Below are 17612 nucleotides of genomic sequence, written 5' to 3' on the forward strand. Positions count from 1 at the left end.
ACTGAGATAAACTACGGCTCTTAAAGGTTTACCTTTTTAAATAGCTTTAAATAACGAGGGTCCAAGATGGGGAGATTCTCCCTATATGAGAATCCATTTGGAAGTTAGGTCAGTATCAATTTAAGAGTTAGATCTTAAAATTGGTAGCAAAATTTTCTTATTTTGGTAAATAAATGGGTAAAAATAAATATCTTGGCCTAAAAAACGGTGAGGGATCCACGAGGCGGGCTTCACACCCATATCAAAAGTTTGGACGAATAGCTTGCCGGAAATTGAAGGTCATAAGAGAGTTTTCCGTGATCTGATGCTTTAGTTCTCCGTGATCGGATGCTCAACTTTTCCTCGCCCACGCTATCAAACAGTTAACACCGTGAGCTGTAAATGGCATGCTTGTCGGTGAAAGGTTCAGAAGAATAACTCAAAAATGGACACAGGAAGACCTATCAAACTCACCTTAAACAGCAGGACAATTAAGGAATTATCTCCTATATAAAGAACAAATTATTGATGCGAAAAGAGAACTAGATGAAATAAAACAGGAACACCTGCAAAGCTTGTTCACCAGCGCCCTAATGATCTTAGTTAGCTGAGTACGTTTTTAATATCTTCCATATTAGAATGGTTCTCATTTAAGAAAATTGGTCAAATGCATTATATTGCGCCTACAATGTTGTCGTTGTTAACTTTTCCTCATATGTGTCATGTTTAGCGTGAAACGTTTTTGCAAGTGCGTCCTTGAAGTCACCCACACTACAAGTACTGTGTTTAATGTTACTAGTCAAACCAGTTTACAATTAATTATTGTTGGGTCTTTCACCAAACGGAAGTTAAAATGGCTGGATATTGATCAAATTCAGTGATAAAGGAACAAGGCCATTATCCCATCTTATTGAAAGAACAAGCTTCCGGATTTATTAGTATACACATATCTCTCTATTTTCCATCTCTCATCTCACAGAACAAAAGACTTAGTTGGTTTAATTTCTTCCTATCTATCAACCCTGAGCTTTTGATATTCCTTCAAACGAAATCAAAGGAAACATGCAACAAAAAAAGAAGCTTTTTTCTTATATGATGTCCTGGGTAGTCACTTAAAGCTGCTCTGCCGTATTGGCGAAGTTTCTTACTTGAATTAAATCGTTTTACGCCAACAACCTCATTCTGTTGCCTTTTCGTGCGTTCAAAACGCACAAAAAGAAAATTGTAGCAGAGCATTTCTTCTGTAGGTCTTTAAAAACTTTTAAAAAATATTTTCTTAGCGATTTTTGTGTTAATTTCCTAAGTTAAGAGGCTTGGGAAACAATGTTTTTCGGGGGTTCCATTGCTCCATCATGTTTTTAGTTTACTTCTGATGCAACGTCTAAGTACGTCTACTCTATCTGCATGGTATATATAACTTTTATTATCTTGTCAAAGATCATAGCTAAGGGTTAGACCCTCTTCTAATTTAGGACACCTGCTACTTAACTAAGAAAACAAAATAAATAACTATTGAAAAAGCAATGGTCTAAAAGCATTTTGTAAATTTTTGCCTTATTTCGGTGGAAACGAAATTCGGGAAAAACTAGCTGTGAAATTCAATTTTCATCCGCAGTTGCGGAGGCGTGCATTTTCCCCTTTAACTGACATTTGGAATTCCTTGTCTTGCGTAAATCGTCTCATCGTCTAATATCTTTCAACGTTCCTATCTACAGGAAACAGGGAGGGGACTAATACTCCTGGGAAAGCTTTGAGTATTATAACTTTTTTAACATGCGAGTCATGCGAACAATTTTGTAACTTAACGCGAAATTTGTTGAGGAAAATTTGATTAGACTGTTCAGTGCTCATAGCTTCAATACTTGGGAGGATATGATGAAAGTGGATGCCGAATCTGCCCACATACCCCCCCCCCCCCCCCTCCTTCCAGAGTACCGGAAAAGACCCAGGAAGCATCAGCCATTCTGGCTATATTCTACCTATTTTGATAATATAAAGTGACTGCCCATCTGTTTGATCTGGCTTTAGTTCGAAAATGTACACGGTGGCAATGCAGTAAAACAATGATTTTGGCTATCATTAGGCCCAATTAAGATGGATGGGGTGAACGCTAGTTAGAAACCGCGGTGAACGGATCGGAATACAGGGAGGGGGTGGGGGGGCGGGATTAGGGTTTAGGGAGACCTCTGTGGCACAAAGTGTTCGCGCGGACTTTGAAGGTTAATGAAAACAAAAGCAGCCAATCTCCGTAACTTTCCCTAAAATTCGTCTGGTAACAACTTGATTTACCAGTTCATTTTTCACGTCATTTGATGTTTCCATGACAACGAGATTTAGACAGCTTTGTCGTTTTTAAAATTTGTATTTTTTGCAATTTTATTTTACCATTGTTTATTGGTTTTGATTGAGTTTGACTTAATATGGGTGGTTGTTTGAGGTTATGAAGAAATCGAAAATTTCAAGATGACGGATCCAATGTGTCAGCTCTGTAGAACATATGACGTTGCTTCACGATGTATGAGCTGATTATTTTGAGGACATGAAATAAAATTGGCTGGAATTTATTTAACACTCTAAATTGCATCGTCATCATAGCTTTAATGCTGGTGACGTTAAGAAGAGTGCCTCAAAGAAAGGTCAAATTTCGCATTTATTATTAATAAACTACAGGTGATCCATTTGCTTTGAATTAATTATTACTTCGAGTCATCATCGAGATGTGATTTTCTTACAAGATCAGTTTTTGAATTAAGATTTACTCAACCAACAATGGACAGGCGTGGAATGCTGCCTTGTACACCTCATATAAATCAAGCTTGCCGTAACAACGGAACATGAAAAGGCTTAGCTTATAGCGTAAGGCGCGTTAACTATAGAAAATACACATACGTCAACTTGTTATTGCGAATATGTACATTTGAAATGTTTACAAATAAGAAGGTTTACTGCTGGAGTACAAGAATTTGCTATTAAATAGCTCCTTTAAATTCCCTAAAAATAGATGTATCCTGATATGTGGTCACTTTGCTAATTATTTTATGCTCTCGGCTTCAATAAAAGAAATCTGTAAGTCGTCGGCCACGTGATTCAGGCTTAAAAAGACCTTTCATAAAACATAACGTGAATGATTTCCAAAAGTTCAGATGACCAAAAAAAAAAAACGGTTTCAACGTAGGCAAGTTTCATTGTTGTGCTTCGTGGGCTAGTTTCTGTACAATAGATCTGCGTTTGTAAAAATACATTTTAAGTTGATCATTAGACAATCTACGAAAAACTCAAATCAAAATTTTCTTGGAAAATGCCGAAATTTCGTCCTTATTACGAATAAATGAAAATTATTCAAATCTTTATGTAAAACTTCACATGAAAGGGATGTAAATATTCCTTCATAGGTAACTAAAATTTGGTATCCAAAACTTCGTGTTTGTACGCCAGCAGTTTCCTATTTTTTAAAGGATAATTAGGGCGGTTCAGTTGTCTGTCTGTTTTCTATGCGTGGCCCAAATTTTAATCTTATTTTTATTTTATGTTATTTTATTTTATTTTTACATTTGACTACACCCTACCCCTTCCCAATTTATTTTACTTTTTTTTAATTTATTTATTTATTTATTATTATTATTATTATTATTATTATTATTATTATTATCATTACTATTATTATTATTATTATTATTATTATTGTTGTAAACAGTTTTTTTAATAGTTTTTTTCTACTTTTAACTTGTAAATATCAATTCTGCTTGGAATATTCTAATAAAGAGATCATTATTATTTTAATTATTATTATTATTATTATTATTATTATTATTATTATTATTATTATTTTTATTTTTATTATTATTATTATTCCCCCCCCCCCCCTTCCTTCCGATAACGTACTCCTCCTGGCCCTCTTTTATCTTTACAAAGAAGTTGAGGTGACACGGAACTCAGAACGGCAACCACATCTCGTCTCAACCTTCTCAACTCTTCTTTTGTCGTGTTTTGTTTTCATCACTGCTTTCCTTCTGAAACAGATCACCCGGAGCACCTGTCTGTACTCAGGAATTCTTAAAGCATACACAACAGGGTTAAGAAACGAGTTGGCTACGCTTAATACAAAAAACGAGTGATAGATGTACGAAATTATCGACATTTCCAAACTGGCAAAGATAACATCTTCAAAATAGGTGAAAAAAATGAGTGGTAACCACGAAAACAAAGCAACAAGGGAAACAAATAGCAAAGTCTTTGTCAAGCGTCGGTTTTGCGAGGGTCTATTGTGCTGTTGTGAAGAAATACTTCTGTGTTTAAACTTTCTCCAAATACTGATGTTACAGCCGCAGACAAACGATAGTAGAATAAAAAAACATGATATCAAAAACACATTGGCGAGTTTTTCGGAAGTTAATAAAATGAGTACAGTATATACCATAGATACAAGAAAAGCCAATGTCCATGCCATAAAAATAACCATGCGATACGCCCATCCTGAGAGCGTTAGGTGCTTTAGCGGGGAATAAACGGCGTAAACCCTCTCACCAGATATCAAAGCCGCAGAAATAAACGAAGCAAGCATAAAGGCGAAAAAACTGATGTTGTAGAAAATATACAAGGACTCTGATGAACTTGGTGCCCATAGTTGATGATCATACGACCCGACATACAAGTAAATATCCAGAGGCAAAAGCGCGCCTTGAAGTATGTCAGCAAACGCCATATTGATGATAAGAAATAAACTCTTCTTACGAAGTTTCGTGAACATCGCAAAGAGGACAATGGTCAGCAAGTTTCCAAGAATAATTAAGACAGCTTCGAATCCTATGATAATGCACCATGCGATGCCTGCTGCTTTGGAAGGAAAATCGTGTGATGCCGAGGACGCATTGATCGGGTGAGCGGTCAGCGCTGTTGTTTCAGCCATTGTATAAGATTTTTTGAAAAAGGAAGACGTTTCCGCGGTATATGAATATGAGGACCTTCGGTAACTTGATGCGAGGAGAGAAACAAAACTCTTGAGATGGCTCTGGCTCTGGACTTATTGATATGCTAATGTAAAAAGAGAACGTGCGAAAGCTCATTCGATTCTGGCAGATAAAAATGGTTGTTACTGAAAAGAAAGACCTGACAAACGTATCAGTAATCACCATTGAATCTAACAGTTTTCAATTTCAACATAATTTTCGTAAATTTGAATGCATTTCATGCAAGACGGTTCGTCAAGAAATTGCCACCTGTAATGTCTTTGTATGCTTTTAATCACTTCTCTTCTTCGTACAGTAAAACTGTTTGCAGAGTTCTTTAAAGTTTGGTAATTTTCGCAGCTTATTTATATCCATTAGGGTAAATGGTTTTTTTCAGGAAGTATTTTACATGACGGAAAGATTAAAATATCGCCTAAAGTTATCGCACGCTTCGAAAGCAGAAGCAAAAAAATATTGAATGTATTTCATGTATGACGATTAATGGCCATCTCCAGTGATTTAGTTTAAAATTCGAATCACCCGTCTTTTGATGCGTTAAATCACTTCTCTTTTTAGTACAGCAAAACTGTTTGCAGAGCTTGGTAATTATGCCAGCTAAATAAATTTATACCCATTAGGGTAAATGGGTTTTTAAAGAAAGTATTTTACATGACAAAAAAATATTAACATATCGCCAAAAGTTATTGCACGCTTCAAAAACAGAAATAAAAAAATTTTGAATGCATTTCATGTATGACGATTGGTCAAGGAATTAAATATGCGTTCAATCCCTCCCTAATTTATACCCATACGGAGTAAGTGAGTTTTTGCAGAAATATTTTCAAGTACTTCGTAAGACAAAAAGATAAAAAAATCGGCAAGAGTTATAACTCGCCTCAAATGCAGAAATAAATAAAATAAAATAAAATTAGTTATAACAATTTCGTCGGATATTGCTGCGTATTTTACGGGCTAAAATGGAGAATTTAACTCTGAGACAAAAAAAAAAAGAAGAAAATAACGTAGCCAGCTAATCAGAATTGGAAACCATCCAACCGTTCGCGCCCTTTTCTTGCTTGTTTGAGTGGAGGCGCTGCCATCTGCAAATAATTCTTTTGAGCCAGCTAGACAAAAAGATGACTTACAGAAACTCTTGGGCGATGGTGAAAATAATGGCCGGTGGCGAGGTGAACGTAAGCCTAAATTTGTCTTCGTCGAGCGAAACCCGCTTAGTTTAGCAATTGTAAAATTAATTTTAACACTTGTAAGTGACTGAAAACTTAGAAACAAAGATTCTTTTGACAATATTTTCGATGTTTTTATGCGGCAATGAAAGCTTTTGTAAAACGAAATTAACGCCGACGCGACGCCGGCAGCGTTCAAGATACGGCTTAATGTACAACGTTGTTTTCCTTTTCTGAATGCCCTCTCAACTTGTTATTAATTATAGTGAAAGAGTTGATGTTCTTTCGGCGTAATTATGTTTTGAGTGAGATGCCAACATCACAAAAGTGGTTTACAAAAGGGTCCTAAAAAATTACTACGAACAAATAAAAACCTAATTATAGAAATAAGAAATTGGCCCTTCTCAGAACTCATTTTAACTCAGGCTAATTAAAATCATTATAATGAGCCTGAGTAGAGTCAAAAACATATTTACGCTCGCGAACATCAACTCTATTGTTATAATAAAAATATAAAAGTAAAATAAAATAAAAACAATAACTGCCTATGAGGCAAATAAAAAGCCAAAGACCAGTGCATGGAGTGCAAGTAAGAATGAAAGAATGATCAGTTTAATTACAAACCATAGAAAGCAGACTTCAGTGACATAGACATTTTCGAACGATTCTCCAACACTTTTTAGTTTTGAACACACATGTATGTTTTGTAATGGTTCTGATATTACACTAAATTTACCCCGAGTCTGATTAGTTTACATTTAACATGTGGCGCGATACTGTTCATCGGCGGAGAGACGCTATCATCAGCACATAATGTCCATCCGGGAAATATGCTCGGATGGGTAGTACTCATCCGCGAAAAAACCTCCCATTTGTTCTTCCAGTATACAAAAAGACAGGTTTGCTGTCACTGCATTTTTATGTTGCATTCATCATTTTCATTTTAGCCTTGCTCCTTAAAGATCAAATTGGCGAGCGTAAATATATAAGAAATGGCAGTTTCATGCAGAAAAAATTTAGTGGCAAAAAAGTGTTGTTGCCTCAGGACTGCTGGCCTTGGAAATTTGATGTTCTTAAAACAAGGAGTTTACCCCTCAAAGCTTTGCTTCTCGGGCTAACATTTGTTTTAAAGTCAACACCAAGATTTTTTTTGGCGGGGCAATCATCAACTGATTGTCCCTAGCTTGACAGAAACATTATATTGTTTCAACACGTGCTCTGCATTTGAGTGAAGAAACTAGATATGGGTATTTCATCAAATGGAAGTCAAAGAGATTTCTTTTAAATCTTCTTTAAAAAGACGTTCAATAAAAGAACGAGGCAGGCAAATATCTTCAGTGGTGTATTGAAGGGGGGGGGGGGGGGGGGTTGTAAATTTTCTCCCTAAATTTTTATACCTAATCGTACCTTTTTGGTACGTTTCGGCGGCATATCAGGCAAGTTGGGTCGAGCTCAGCCATGATTCCATGTCGAGTACCAAAAAGGTAAAATTAGGTATTTACCGTACCCAAGTTAAGCCCAAAATTAAATCCAGTGAAATTTTTAGTAGTTAAATTACGGTAATAAACTCTGTCAGTTTTGTGGGTTCTGTCAAGCACAGGGATAAGTATCATACCCTAAGCAGCAGTGAACGATGATTTTTATGCCGTAATGGTTCGACGAGTGTCGTGACACTTTTAGCTGGCAGTACATCCCTCTTCTCCTTAACAAAAACGCGAAAACGTATCAAAAACTATGCGTTTTCAAACAAAAACGCATTAGAGTGGATGGGGTCTGAAAGTTTTGTGTCCTGTTTGGTCCAACCACGCAGGTATTGACGCTGTCTCTAAGCTAGGCCTGTTTGTTATAATGAACAGACCCATAGGCCCAGAACTTGACGAGTAAATTGATCTGTTGGCCTGACACTGATACACTATAATGTACGTTTAAGGGAGACGTCCAGTGTGGCTATGTGTGTTTTAGTGGTTTCAGTTATTTATCTCATGAATCAGTCGACTTCAAACTTGAAATTTTAATCGATGTCTGATATATGCGGCGTCATTTAAGTTACATTTCAACGTCAAGCCAAATATTGCCTTCATTAATAAACATCACAAGTTCATGAATACTGTGGCGATCATTGGTTAAAACGGGAGCCTCGTCAGGGCAGACAAACGTATTTCGTGGTTGACTACAATATTGTGTCTTTAACACCTGTCACTAGCTTTAGATGAGGGGAATTGGTTCTGATCGTTTTTAACTGGTTCGCTGACGTCATGGGGGAAACCTCGTTATCTCTTCTTTTCTGATCTATCCGGTTTGTTGGTGTCTGCCTTGTAAAACAGAATAAAGTCAGTGCTCGTCTGAACTCAGGAATGCGTAGTGCGTAGATAACAGGATTTAGTAAAGAGTTGGAAACGTTCAGAGCAACAGCCACGTGATAGATGCGCCAAGATACCGACATCTCATAAGAGATCATTAAATTGGTTACAATAAGTATCGGGAGCCATGACGCCAAAGCGATAACAGAAACAAACAGCAAAGTTTTTGTCAAACGTCGGTTCTGCAAACAGTCCCTAATTGGCTGTTCCGAGGCGATACGTCTGCGTCTAAACGTTTTCCAGATACCAATATTACAGCCACACACAATCGAGAGTAAAGCAAAAAAACATACCTTTACAATAGTTAAAGCAACTTTGCTTGAGGTAAAGTGGAGTAGTATTGTGCACACCAGAGATACAAGAAAAGTCAGCGTCCAAGTCATTACAATAAGAATGTGATATGCTCGCATGGACAGTTTTCGGTGCTTGAGTGGCCAATAGATAGCGTAAAATCTTTCACAGGATATCAAGGCGGCAGACATTAATGAACCTTGCAGGCAAAATGTGAAAAGGATATTGTAGAAAACATTGAAAGCTGAAGACTGCCTCCCCGTCCAAAGCTGATAATAATCCCCAACGCTCATTAAATAGATCTTGAGAGGCATAAACACAGCTCCATACATCAAATCAGCAAACGCCATGTTTATGATTAGAAATAAACTCTTCTTACGCAGTCCTCTGTTCATTACAAAAAGAAAAATCGTGGGCAAATTTCCCGCGAAGATTAGGACGGACTGAAAACCATAAATGCTACACCACGCGATGATTTCACTTTTGGGAGGAAGGCCATTAAATGTCGAGTCTGATATGTTCTGAGTTGTGATCTTCATTACTCTTAGTTTGAGTTGGTAAGAATAGTAAGACCTGCTGGAAGGATTAAATAAGAATCAGGGAAGCTCATCACGGCAAAATAATTTTGTTCCGATAAATGATTGACATGTTTACAGTGTTTAAAGGGAGGATGTGCGGTAATAGGCTACACGCCTGCTGATGCAAAACAATTGATATTAAAAAGGTTTTATTTCCGGACCGGATCTCTTCAAAAAAAAAAGGGGGCCAGTGGCAATTTGGAAATGGCCAGTACTAACAAGTATAGTCAACTTAATTAGCCGGAACTAACAAAGAGCTTCAAAATTATCCATTAACTGTGACATGCCGCTAAAATGTTACAATGTGGAAAGACCTCCGGCAACTCAACAAAGACTTGCCAAAGCCACCGATAAAAGAAGAAAGGCGGTATTGAGAGTACCGATTCGGAAACGTCTTAGTGGGTAAAATGTTATATTGGGCTGTTCTAACAAACAAGGAAGATATGACGCACTGCCTTGCTACCTTAATTAAGCAACAAAAAGTACAGCTCGTTTTGCACTAGTCGCAAAAATAATTCACCCACGTTTTTGTTGTTTTAGTAAGAGAACAAAATTTCTCTCAGAGTGACTGTATATTTTTCTGTCACAGTTATTCATAACACACGTAATTTTTGCGCATTTGCTCATATGCACATGCTAATTTGCGCCATACAAATATTAATTATTATTATTATTATTATTATTATTACTCAAGTTAACGCGCGGTGAATTATACATTAGGGAAACCTAAATCTATAAGCCCGTATATTTTGTTTAGGCTCCCTTGCCAATTTTATTTTTTACTTTATGATCTATGTACATTTTCTTTCATCTCTTTTTTTTTGCATACATATACAAGTGTATTCAAAGCAATTGAAACAAGAGGTAAATGTACAAAGGATGCGTCGAAAGGGAGTTTAAGAGGTTTGCCCTAAAGAAGAGCTAAAAATATTAGACTGAAATATAAATAATCTAATGCTTAAAATTATGCAAAAAAGAACTAAATTAAAAAGTTAAGAAATATTTTTAAAAATATAAATGCTACAAGATATTGAATGGAATTGAGCTGTATTTCGTGCATATACATTGTTGCAAATGTTACCACTGACAAGTAAGTCTAAAAAAATGAAAATAAAATATAATAATAATGAAAATAACGTGGCCTGCCACTCAATCCATTCGGTCTTATTACTAAACAGGAAGACCGGTAACATGCACATCATCAGTGCCTACTCCCGCTCATATCAATATTAGCTTTTTCTTTGTGTTTTGTGTTTACGAAAGCTGTTTATGTCATTGTTACCTACAACTTGTCTATGGCGTTGCGGGCATACATGTCAAAACTAAAAGAAAGAAAAATAAAATATCCAAATAAAAAAAGATTGCTTGAGAAAAATAATCCTTTAATGGAATACTATTTTGCTCTTCGAATACATAAAAGTGGTTGTAAAGTTACAACTTCAGTCCAACTTAAAGAAAAAATAAGAAAAAAGAAAAGGAATGAGAAGTGCAAGTGTTCAAATAAATCAATCAATCAATCAATCAATCAATCAATCAATCAATCAATCAATCAATCAATCAATCAATCAATCAATCAATCAATAATAAAGAAAAACATGAATTGAAACGAGACGGAAATCAGTGTGGCAGAGCAGTGACGTCACAGGAAATAATGTCGCTTGCATCCATATGGGGGGAGGGGTGGGGGGTGGAAGGGGGGATTTTCAGCGCGGAAAAGTGACGAGAAACGCGGCGGAGCAAGAGCAACCTACCGTGGTTCAGGATGCTGTTTATCAGTAATTAATAATTTGAACGGTTTGCTGTCTGTTTCGTTGCCTTCAAACAATGCAACGACAACAAGTTCGTCGGTCTCTACCGAACTAAACTTTCCCGAAATTTCAGCCTATCTGGATCAGTGAAGTCCTGGCTCCTTCTATCACAACTCTTTCCACCTATGCTAAGGACACCTACCATGCACTTCATCTATTTGAATCTTTTAGATTTTATACTAATGATCCTGGACATCGCTTTCTGTTCACCTTGGACGTTTATTCCTACTTCCTGGATAAACGCTACATCAAAGAACCCTCAACGTACACGCTTACAAGACTCGCTGAACTGTAACTCACCTTGAATTCCTTCTCCTTTAACAAGGAATACTAGCGTCTAATTTTGGTGGGGTTGCGATGGGAAGCAAAATGGGGTCAAACTATGCCTGCTTCTTCGCTAGATATGTAGAACAGCGAATCCGCGAACAGCGCTCAGGATTTACACCAAAGTTACATAAGAGAAAGGTAGACGACATTGTTGGAGCAGCTTTACGCACAAGGGAGGAACTCGAAGCCTTTATTGACTTCGTTTCAAACTTCCAACCAACACTCCATTTTTCGTCCACCATCACTGAAACCAAACTACCTTAGTTTTTTGGACATCAACCAACGCATGTCTAATGATACGATTCAAACCTCCATCTACTTCAAGGAAACAAATACTCACAACTACCTCCATTTCTCTTCTTTCCATCATTAATACTACGTCATGCTATCCCTTACAGCCAGTTTCTCCGCCCGCGTCGACTCTACTCCAAGTTTGATGACTCCTTCCTCATGAGATCTAGGAAGATGCTTATATTCTTCACACTATGTGGTTATCCTTGCACGTCCCTTAAAAACGATCTACGAAGACTAGTAACTATCAACCATCCTGAAGCTCTACGCCCGTCCGAGCAGAATGACAGACCCGTTTATAGAGTACCTCTGGTTCTCACATACCACCCGTTTAACACCTAAATCAAACGATTTCTACTTCAGAACTTTCCCATTCTATCAACCGATCAGCAAACGTGAGATATCTTCAACCGCCTTTCGTGGCATACAAACGCGACCTCAGCCTAAGAAACCTGCTTGTACACTCTACTAAGCACTCCTCTACTGAGAAGTATGGATCCTGTGCGCGTCAACGTCCCCGTTGCCATACCTGCTAATACTGATCAGTCCTCTCACCGAGATACTCGGTCCTAAATGCTATTTTTCCATCCGTGACCACTTCTTCTGCAAGTCCAATAATCTTGCGTACTACATATCCTGTAACTGATGCCCTACCATTCTTTACATTGCTGAAACAGGACGAAGCCTCAGGAGAAGTTTCAGCGAACACTTACAAAGTATACGTAACGACACCGCCTGGGTTTCCTGTGGCCCAACAATTCAACTCCACGGGTCATAATATTTCAGATATACAATTGCGGGGCAGTATGCAGTCATGCAGTGGGACAGATATCCAGCATAAAGCAGCATGAATTGCGAATCATTTTCCAACTGGGAACTGTTCAGCCTGATGGACTCGACATTTTTTTAGCTTTATTTGAATTGTAACTTTATTCATGTACCCACTACCAGTTATGTGCGCACGTGTCTCCATTTGAATTGCGTATTCCAACGCTTTTCTTCCACAGTGAAGAACGGTCATATACCCGAAACGTTCGTATTTTTTACCATCACTGACACTTTTTGGTATTCATTATGATATCAATCCTACCAGTATTTCCATATACCTCGTACATGTACATCCACCAGCACGAGCGCTATTGCTTCTTGTACGCGCGAAGACACACCTAGGCACCCAACGTTTCCAAATTCCAATTCGATCTGGAATCTGAAACCACGGATTTATCAGTCGCAACAAAGTTAAGTGATTGAACCCAACCGTCATCGTACGAGTGCAAACCAGGCTCCAGTTGTTCAAAGGCCGGATAACTTTATTCTGTGGATAAGTCACTATCAGACAGTTTCAATCTATGCAAATATTTCAGTATTCCCTCTTGTACAAGCGAATATGCATACTCCAAACTACAGTTAAGTTTGGTAGTGTACCAAAACCTTGGACAACGTTTAACGTGAAGTATATTTTAGACCCTGAATAGTGTCTTATCCAGCGGATAAAGTTATCCGGCCTTTGAACGACTGGGGTCAGAGATGTATAATCAAGACGTTTGTCTACATGCCAGTCCAAAACTGATGGCACAAGGTACCGCGTGGCGACGTTAAAGCCGAGTTGATCAGAAGAAATCATTACGCTGCGGTGAAAAAATCAGTGGGCGCGAATGTTAGGTGAGCGCATTCATTTAGCAATTTGTCACTTAATCTGCTATCTGTGTTGTGATAAGTTAAAACGGACATATACAATCATTGGTAATGATAAGTGCAGTGCAGTTGTATAAAAGCTAACAACTTGAGGTCTTTTCTCATGTTATTTTATGTTAAGATCTCATGCATGTTGACTAAAGATCTTGGGTAGTTGGTAGAGGATTTGTTTAGGTGGTATTTTTCATAGTCAATTTTGCCGGCGGTGTCCTCTGCCACTAGATTGATTTAAAAATCGTTATTGCTCGGGGCGTAACTAGTGCCAGTCGCCAATCGCAGTCGCCACAAACAAAAACCTCTAAAACTCGGAGGAAGAGGAGTTTAGAGTTTTAAAAGAATCGGAAATATTTTAGCATTCTCTAAAACCTGGCGAACTTTTCCGTTAATGAGAGTAACAAATTCTACGGAAGAAAATAGTCAAAAGTGCGTGCTTGTGAAAATCCTTTAATAAGCGGGAAAAATAGTCACGCCTCAGAAATGTAAATTTCACCTTGGGCGAACTGGAAAAAATATGCTCTTTCTTGGTAGTTCGCATGCAAACTGGCAATGCTTCAGTCAGACATCTATAGCTATAGATATAACATATATTGGGTCTTTATAGTAATCTTGAATGTCTGGTTTTGTATTTGAAGGAGTGAGACACGGATTACGAGGCAACAACGACGGCATTTGAATAATACTCAAAATGGGCAAAAATAGCTCGGGAAAAATGCATGTGGTAGAACCCCATATCTTCCAATGTTGATGCAGGGTTTCTTCGAAGACAGCTCCTCGTCGATTCATCTGGCTTTTATTTTTCTGGCACCTTTCAATTTTCCAATGTAAACACAAACCGAAATTACAAATGGCGCCATATTGACACTAAAAAATTACTGTCAATTTGCCTTGAAAATGAAATCGCTGTCGCCAGTCGTTCACCAAGAAGTAAACTCGAGTTTGAATTAAACTAATAGCTGTTTAGCTTTTCGGTTAATTTACATATAAACTAAACTCTCGACTGCTACCTTCAGCATAAATGTAGGTTCACATAATTAATTTACCTTGTCAAGAGTCATTAAACGCACTGATGGAAAGCGATTATAAATTCAACTTCGGGGACAATTACCGAAGGTCAATTTGTCTGAACAATATTTACTTTGTGAGTCATAACAACTTGTAAGGTACTTTCCCGCCAACTCTTATTCATGTGTCAGTGTCTCTGTATGTTCTCAAACAAATTATTACTTTCTAAAAGTGTGATCACTGTCTTTGATTTAATAAAAAAATTGCCTTGTAGCTAATAAGGTTTGATTTTTTTAATCATCTTAGACAAAATCTTTATCATCAGAAGTTGTAGCATCGAAAACAGAATTATAATGAATTTCGAGTTAATAAATAAACCAAACTCAAACAAGGAAGTTGAATAGGCCTTATCACGGTTTTCGACGCCATTTTGACGAGTAGACAAACAGGCTTGATGTTTGTATGGAAATCCGATGTCAAATAATTTTCATAAAACATCGCTTCAGAAAAATTCATGAATTGGAAGCTTTTGGCACTAGGAAAAGAATTCTAAGAAAAAAATTGGAGGGATGTAAGGGATGTAGCTGTGCCAGAAAGCGTCCAGCTGCAGTGGTGTTTTGAACTTTCCTTTTTCAGAAGCGATGTTTTATGAAAATTATTTGACATCGGATTTCCATACAAACACTGTTATTTCAAGCCTGTTTGCCTAAACGTCAAAATGGCGTCGAAAACTGTGATAAGGCCTATACAAACAGCAACCCCGTATAAAAAATTTCTGATTGTACAAAAGAAAAATCCGGCGATAAGCCTTAGAAAACATAATCATGAAAGCGGTATAATTGAAGTTAAACTCATAAAGTAATCTTAAATAGGAATCGAAGATATACTAGCTATCGAAATGGCGGCATCTTTGTTAGATGTCGTTGTTTTTCATTACAATAATCCTACTCATCAGTTACGCCTTTATCAATAATATGAACTATCTGAGAGACAGACAATCAGACAGAATAAGTTGCAAAGAAAATGCGTTCGTTTGCGAGCCCTGTACTAAAGATAATCAAAAGACGGAACTCTGAAACAACTCTAGGCCAACATTAAACCATCGGCGCTTCCCAGTAGCTGGTAACTGGCGCACCAGCGATCAACCTAGCTGTTGGGGCGCAATGAGAAAATTCCGTAAAAGGCTCTATAGGAACATGGGGATATATCAATACACAGAAGCCCACACTGACCTATAAAAACAGCCATTGCTAAGTAATCTAAGGAAACAGAAAACGGCCAAGAAAGCATTGCACAATTACAGATCGGTGTTCTGAATACCGAAGTGTGCGACTGTCTACAAGTGAATAAAGATAGTTTTATATATCCTGTTCCTAGGCTCGATTTCCGCCGTCTCCCGGGTCCGGTCTGTGATCCTCCCCGAAGAGAGAGTCTTTTCGGGGGGATGAGTGCGGGCTCATTTTCCCGAACAGCGGCTGGTAATCGAGCCTATCCTGTTCCCTAATGTACAAAAACTAAGATTACAAAAGATCAAATCACAAAGCCAAAAATTAAGCAAAATGTTTCGATTCTCTGTCGTTAGCGCTCTCTGCTGTCAACAGGACCAGTTATTTAACAATTCTACATTTCGGATTAAAAGAAGTTCAACTACAATACATAGAAAACGTCATTGTAACCAATTCAAAGATTAATGCATAAATCATTATGGAGCACTGCTTTACAGCGGTTGAATTATCATAACAAATAGTCCGAGGTCACATCTTAAAGTCGTGTTTCCTTGTTTGATTCAACATAATCAATTTGTGCGGTGTAAAGATCGGATTTTTTATCACATCCTTCTTGGGGATTGCCTAAACTTTACGTTGGCGGAGAAACAGCAAAATGTTTCGTTTGTTATTTGTGCTCAGTTTGATTTACGTCCTACGTTCGTTGGGAAGTTCTCAGAACAATTCAACAAACAAAGTGAGTTTCGGTTTAATAGCACTTTTTGGAGTTTTAATACAGTTCTTTATTAAGAAAATAGCAGTAAGAGTTTTCCGCTTTAAAACGAAAATGGTCTGAAATTTCTAACTGGTCGTTAATTTTGTCCAACTGAAGTTGTAACCCTGGCTGAGTCGCTGTCGCTAGTCATTCACCAAGAACTTAACTCGTGGCTTGAATTAACTAGTAGCTGTTTACTTTTTCGGTTAATTTATATTGGAACTAAACTCTCGACTGCTAGTTTCAGTTTAAATGTTGGTCCACATGAATTAATGTACTTTGTCAAGAATCGTTTTAACGATTCTTGAAAAACGCACTGACGGAAAGCGATTTTAAATTCAACTTTGGGGCCAATTGCTGGTCATTTTGTCTGAAAAATATTTACTTTGTGAGCATGAGTCATAACAGCAATGCACTTCCCGCCAACTCTCATCTAATTGATGAGCCTGTGTGTCTGTATGTTCTGAAACAATTTTATATAGCTTGTTAAAAACATGATGGTCACCGTCTTGATTTAAAAGCAAATTTCCTTGTAGCTTATGAGGTTTGATTTAGTAATCATCTTAGACAATCCATTTACCACCAGAAGCTAACTAAATGTAGCATCAAAAACAAAATTATAATGAATTTCGAATTATAAATAAATAATTCAAACTCAAACAAGGAAGTTGAATACAGACAGCAACCCTGTAAAAATTATTTCTGATCATACGAAAGAAAAATCCGGCGATAAACCTCAGAAAACATAATCATGAAAGCGGTATTAAAGATCTACAAATGAAAAGCAAACTTAAACGACAGGAACCGAAGATGAAGCACTTCTAACAATGTGAGACAACTGAAGTTATACTAACTATAGAAATGGCAGCATTTTGTAATATTCCGTTGTTTTTCGTTACAGTTAATAATCCTACTCATCAGTTGCGCCTTAAAACTTGTTTAATTATTACTAATATGAAATACCTGAGGGCCCGGGAAACAGACAGAAAAAAGTTGAAAAGAAAAGGTATTTGTTTGTGTAGCCCTGTCTGAGGCTAATCACTTTAATAGCGTCAAGCCACAGCGATGGAACTCTGAAACAACTCTAGGTCAATAATAAACCATCGGTGCTTCTCAGTAAGTAACATGCGCACCAGCGACCAACCTAGCGTATTAGGGCGCGATGACTAAA

At 37.4% G+C, this 17612-nt stretch overlaps 3 protein-coding genes across 3 annotated transcripts in view; 1 reads left to right on the forward strand and 2 right to left on the reverse strand.

The window, feature by feature from the left end:
• Nucleotides 1-3870: 3870 nt before the first annotated feature.
• Nucleotides 3871-5624, reverse strand: LOC146462298 (uncharacterized). Its single transcript, XM_085085847.1, has one exon. It carries the CDS (start codon nucleotides 4883-4885, stop codon nucleotides 3884-3886), a length of 1002 nt encoding a protein of 333 aa, XP_084941973.1. The 5' UTR covers nucleotides 4886-5624; the 3' UTR covers nucleotides 3871-3883.
• A 1929-nt stretch (nucleotides 5625-7553) lies between these two features.
• Nucleotides 7554-9321, reverse strand: LOC146462299 (adenosine receptor A3-like). The gene has a single exon (XM_085085917.1). The coding sequence runs from the start codon at nucleotides 9297-9299 to the stop codon at nucleotides 8280-8282; it is 1020 nt and encodes a 339-aa protein (XP_084942043.1). The 5' UTR covers nucleotides 9300-9321; the 3' UTR covers nucleotides 7554-8279.
• Nucleotides 9322-16319: 6998 nt separating this feature from the next.
• The window catches only part of LOC146462300 (uncharacterized), a 41502-nt gene continuing 40209 nt past the window's right edge, over nucleotides 16320-17612 (forward strand). Inside the window, exon 1 of the mRNA XM_085085922.1 lies at nucleotides 16320-16423. Within this exon, the coding sequence (XP_084942048.1) occupies nucleotides 16343-16423 (81 nt within the window). The 5' untranslated portion in view covers nucleotides 16320-16342. The remainder of the gene's footprint in view (nucleotides 16424-17612) is intronic.

This window comes from Pavona decussata, unplaced genomic scaffold, assembly GCF_977016875.1.
Source record: "Pavona decussata unplaced genomic scaffold, jaPavDecu1.1 SCAFFOLD_190, whole genome shotgun sequence".
NCBI classification, from domain to species: Eukaryota; Metazoa; Cnidaria; class Anthozoa; order Scleractinia; family Agariciidae; genus Pavona; species Pavona decussata.

What these genes read in the sequence shown, in the direction of transcription:
- LOC146462298 (XM_085085847.1), bottom strand. Translation starts at nt 4,885, where the DNA reads ATGGCTGAAACAACAGCGCTGACCGCTCACCCGATCAATGCGTCCTCG.
- LOC146462299 (XM_085085917.1), bottom strand. Translation starts at nt 9,299, where the DNA reads ATGAAGATCACAACTCAGAACATATCAGACTCGACATTTAATGGCCTT.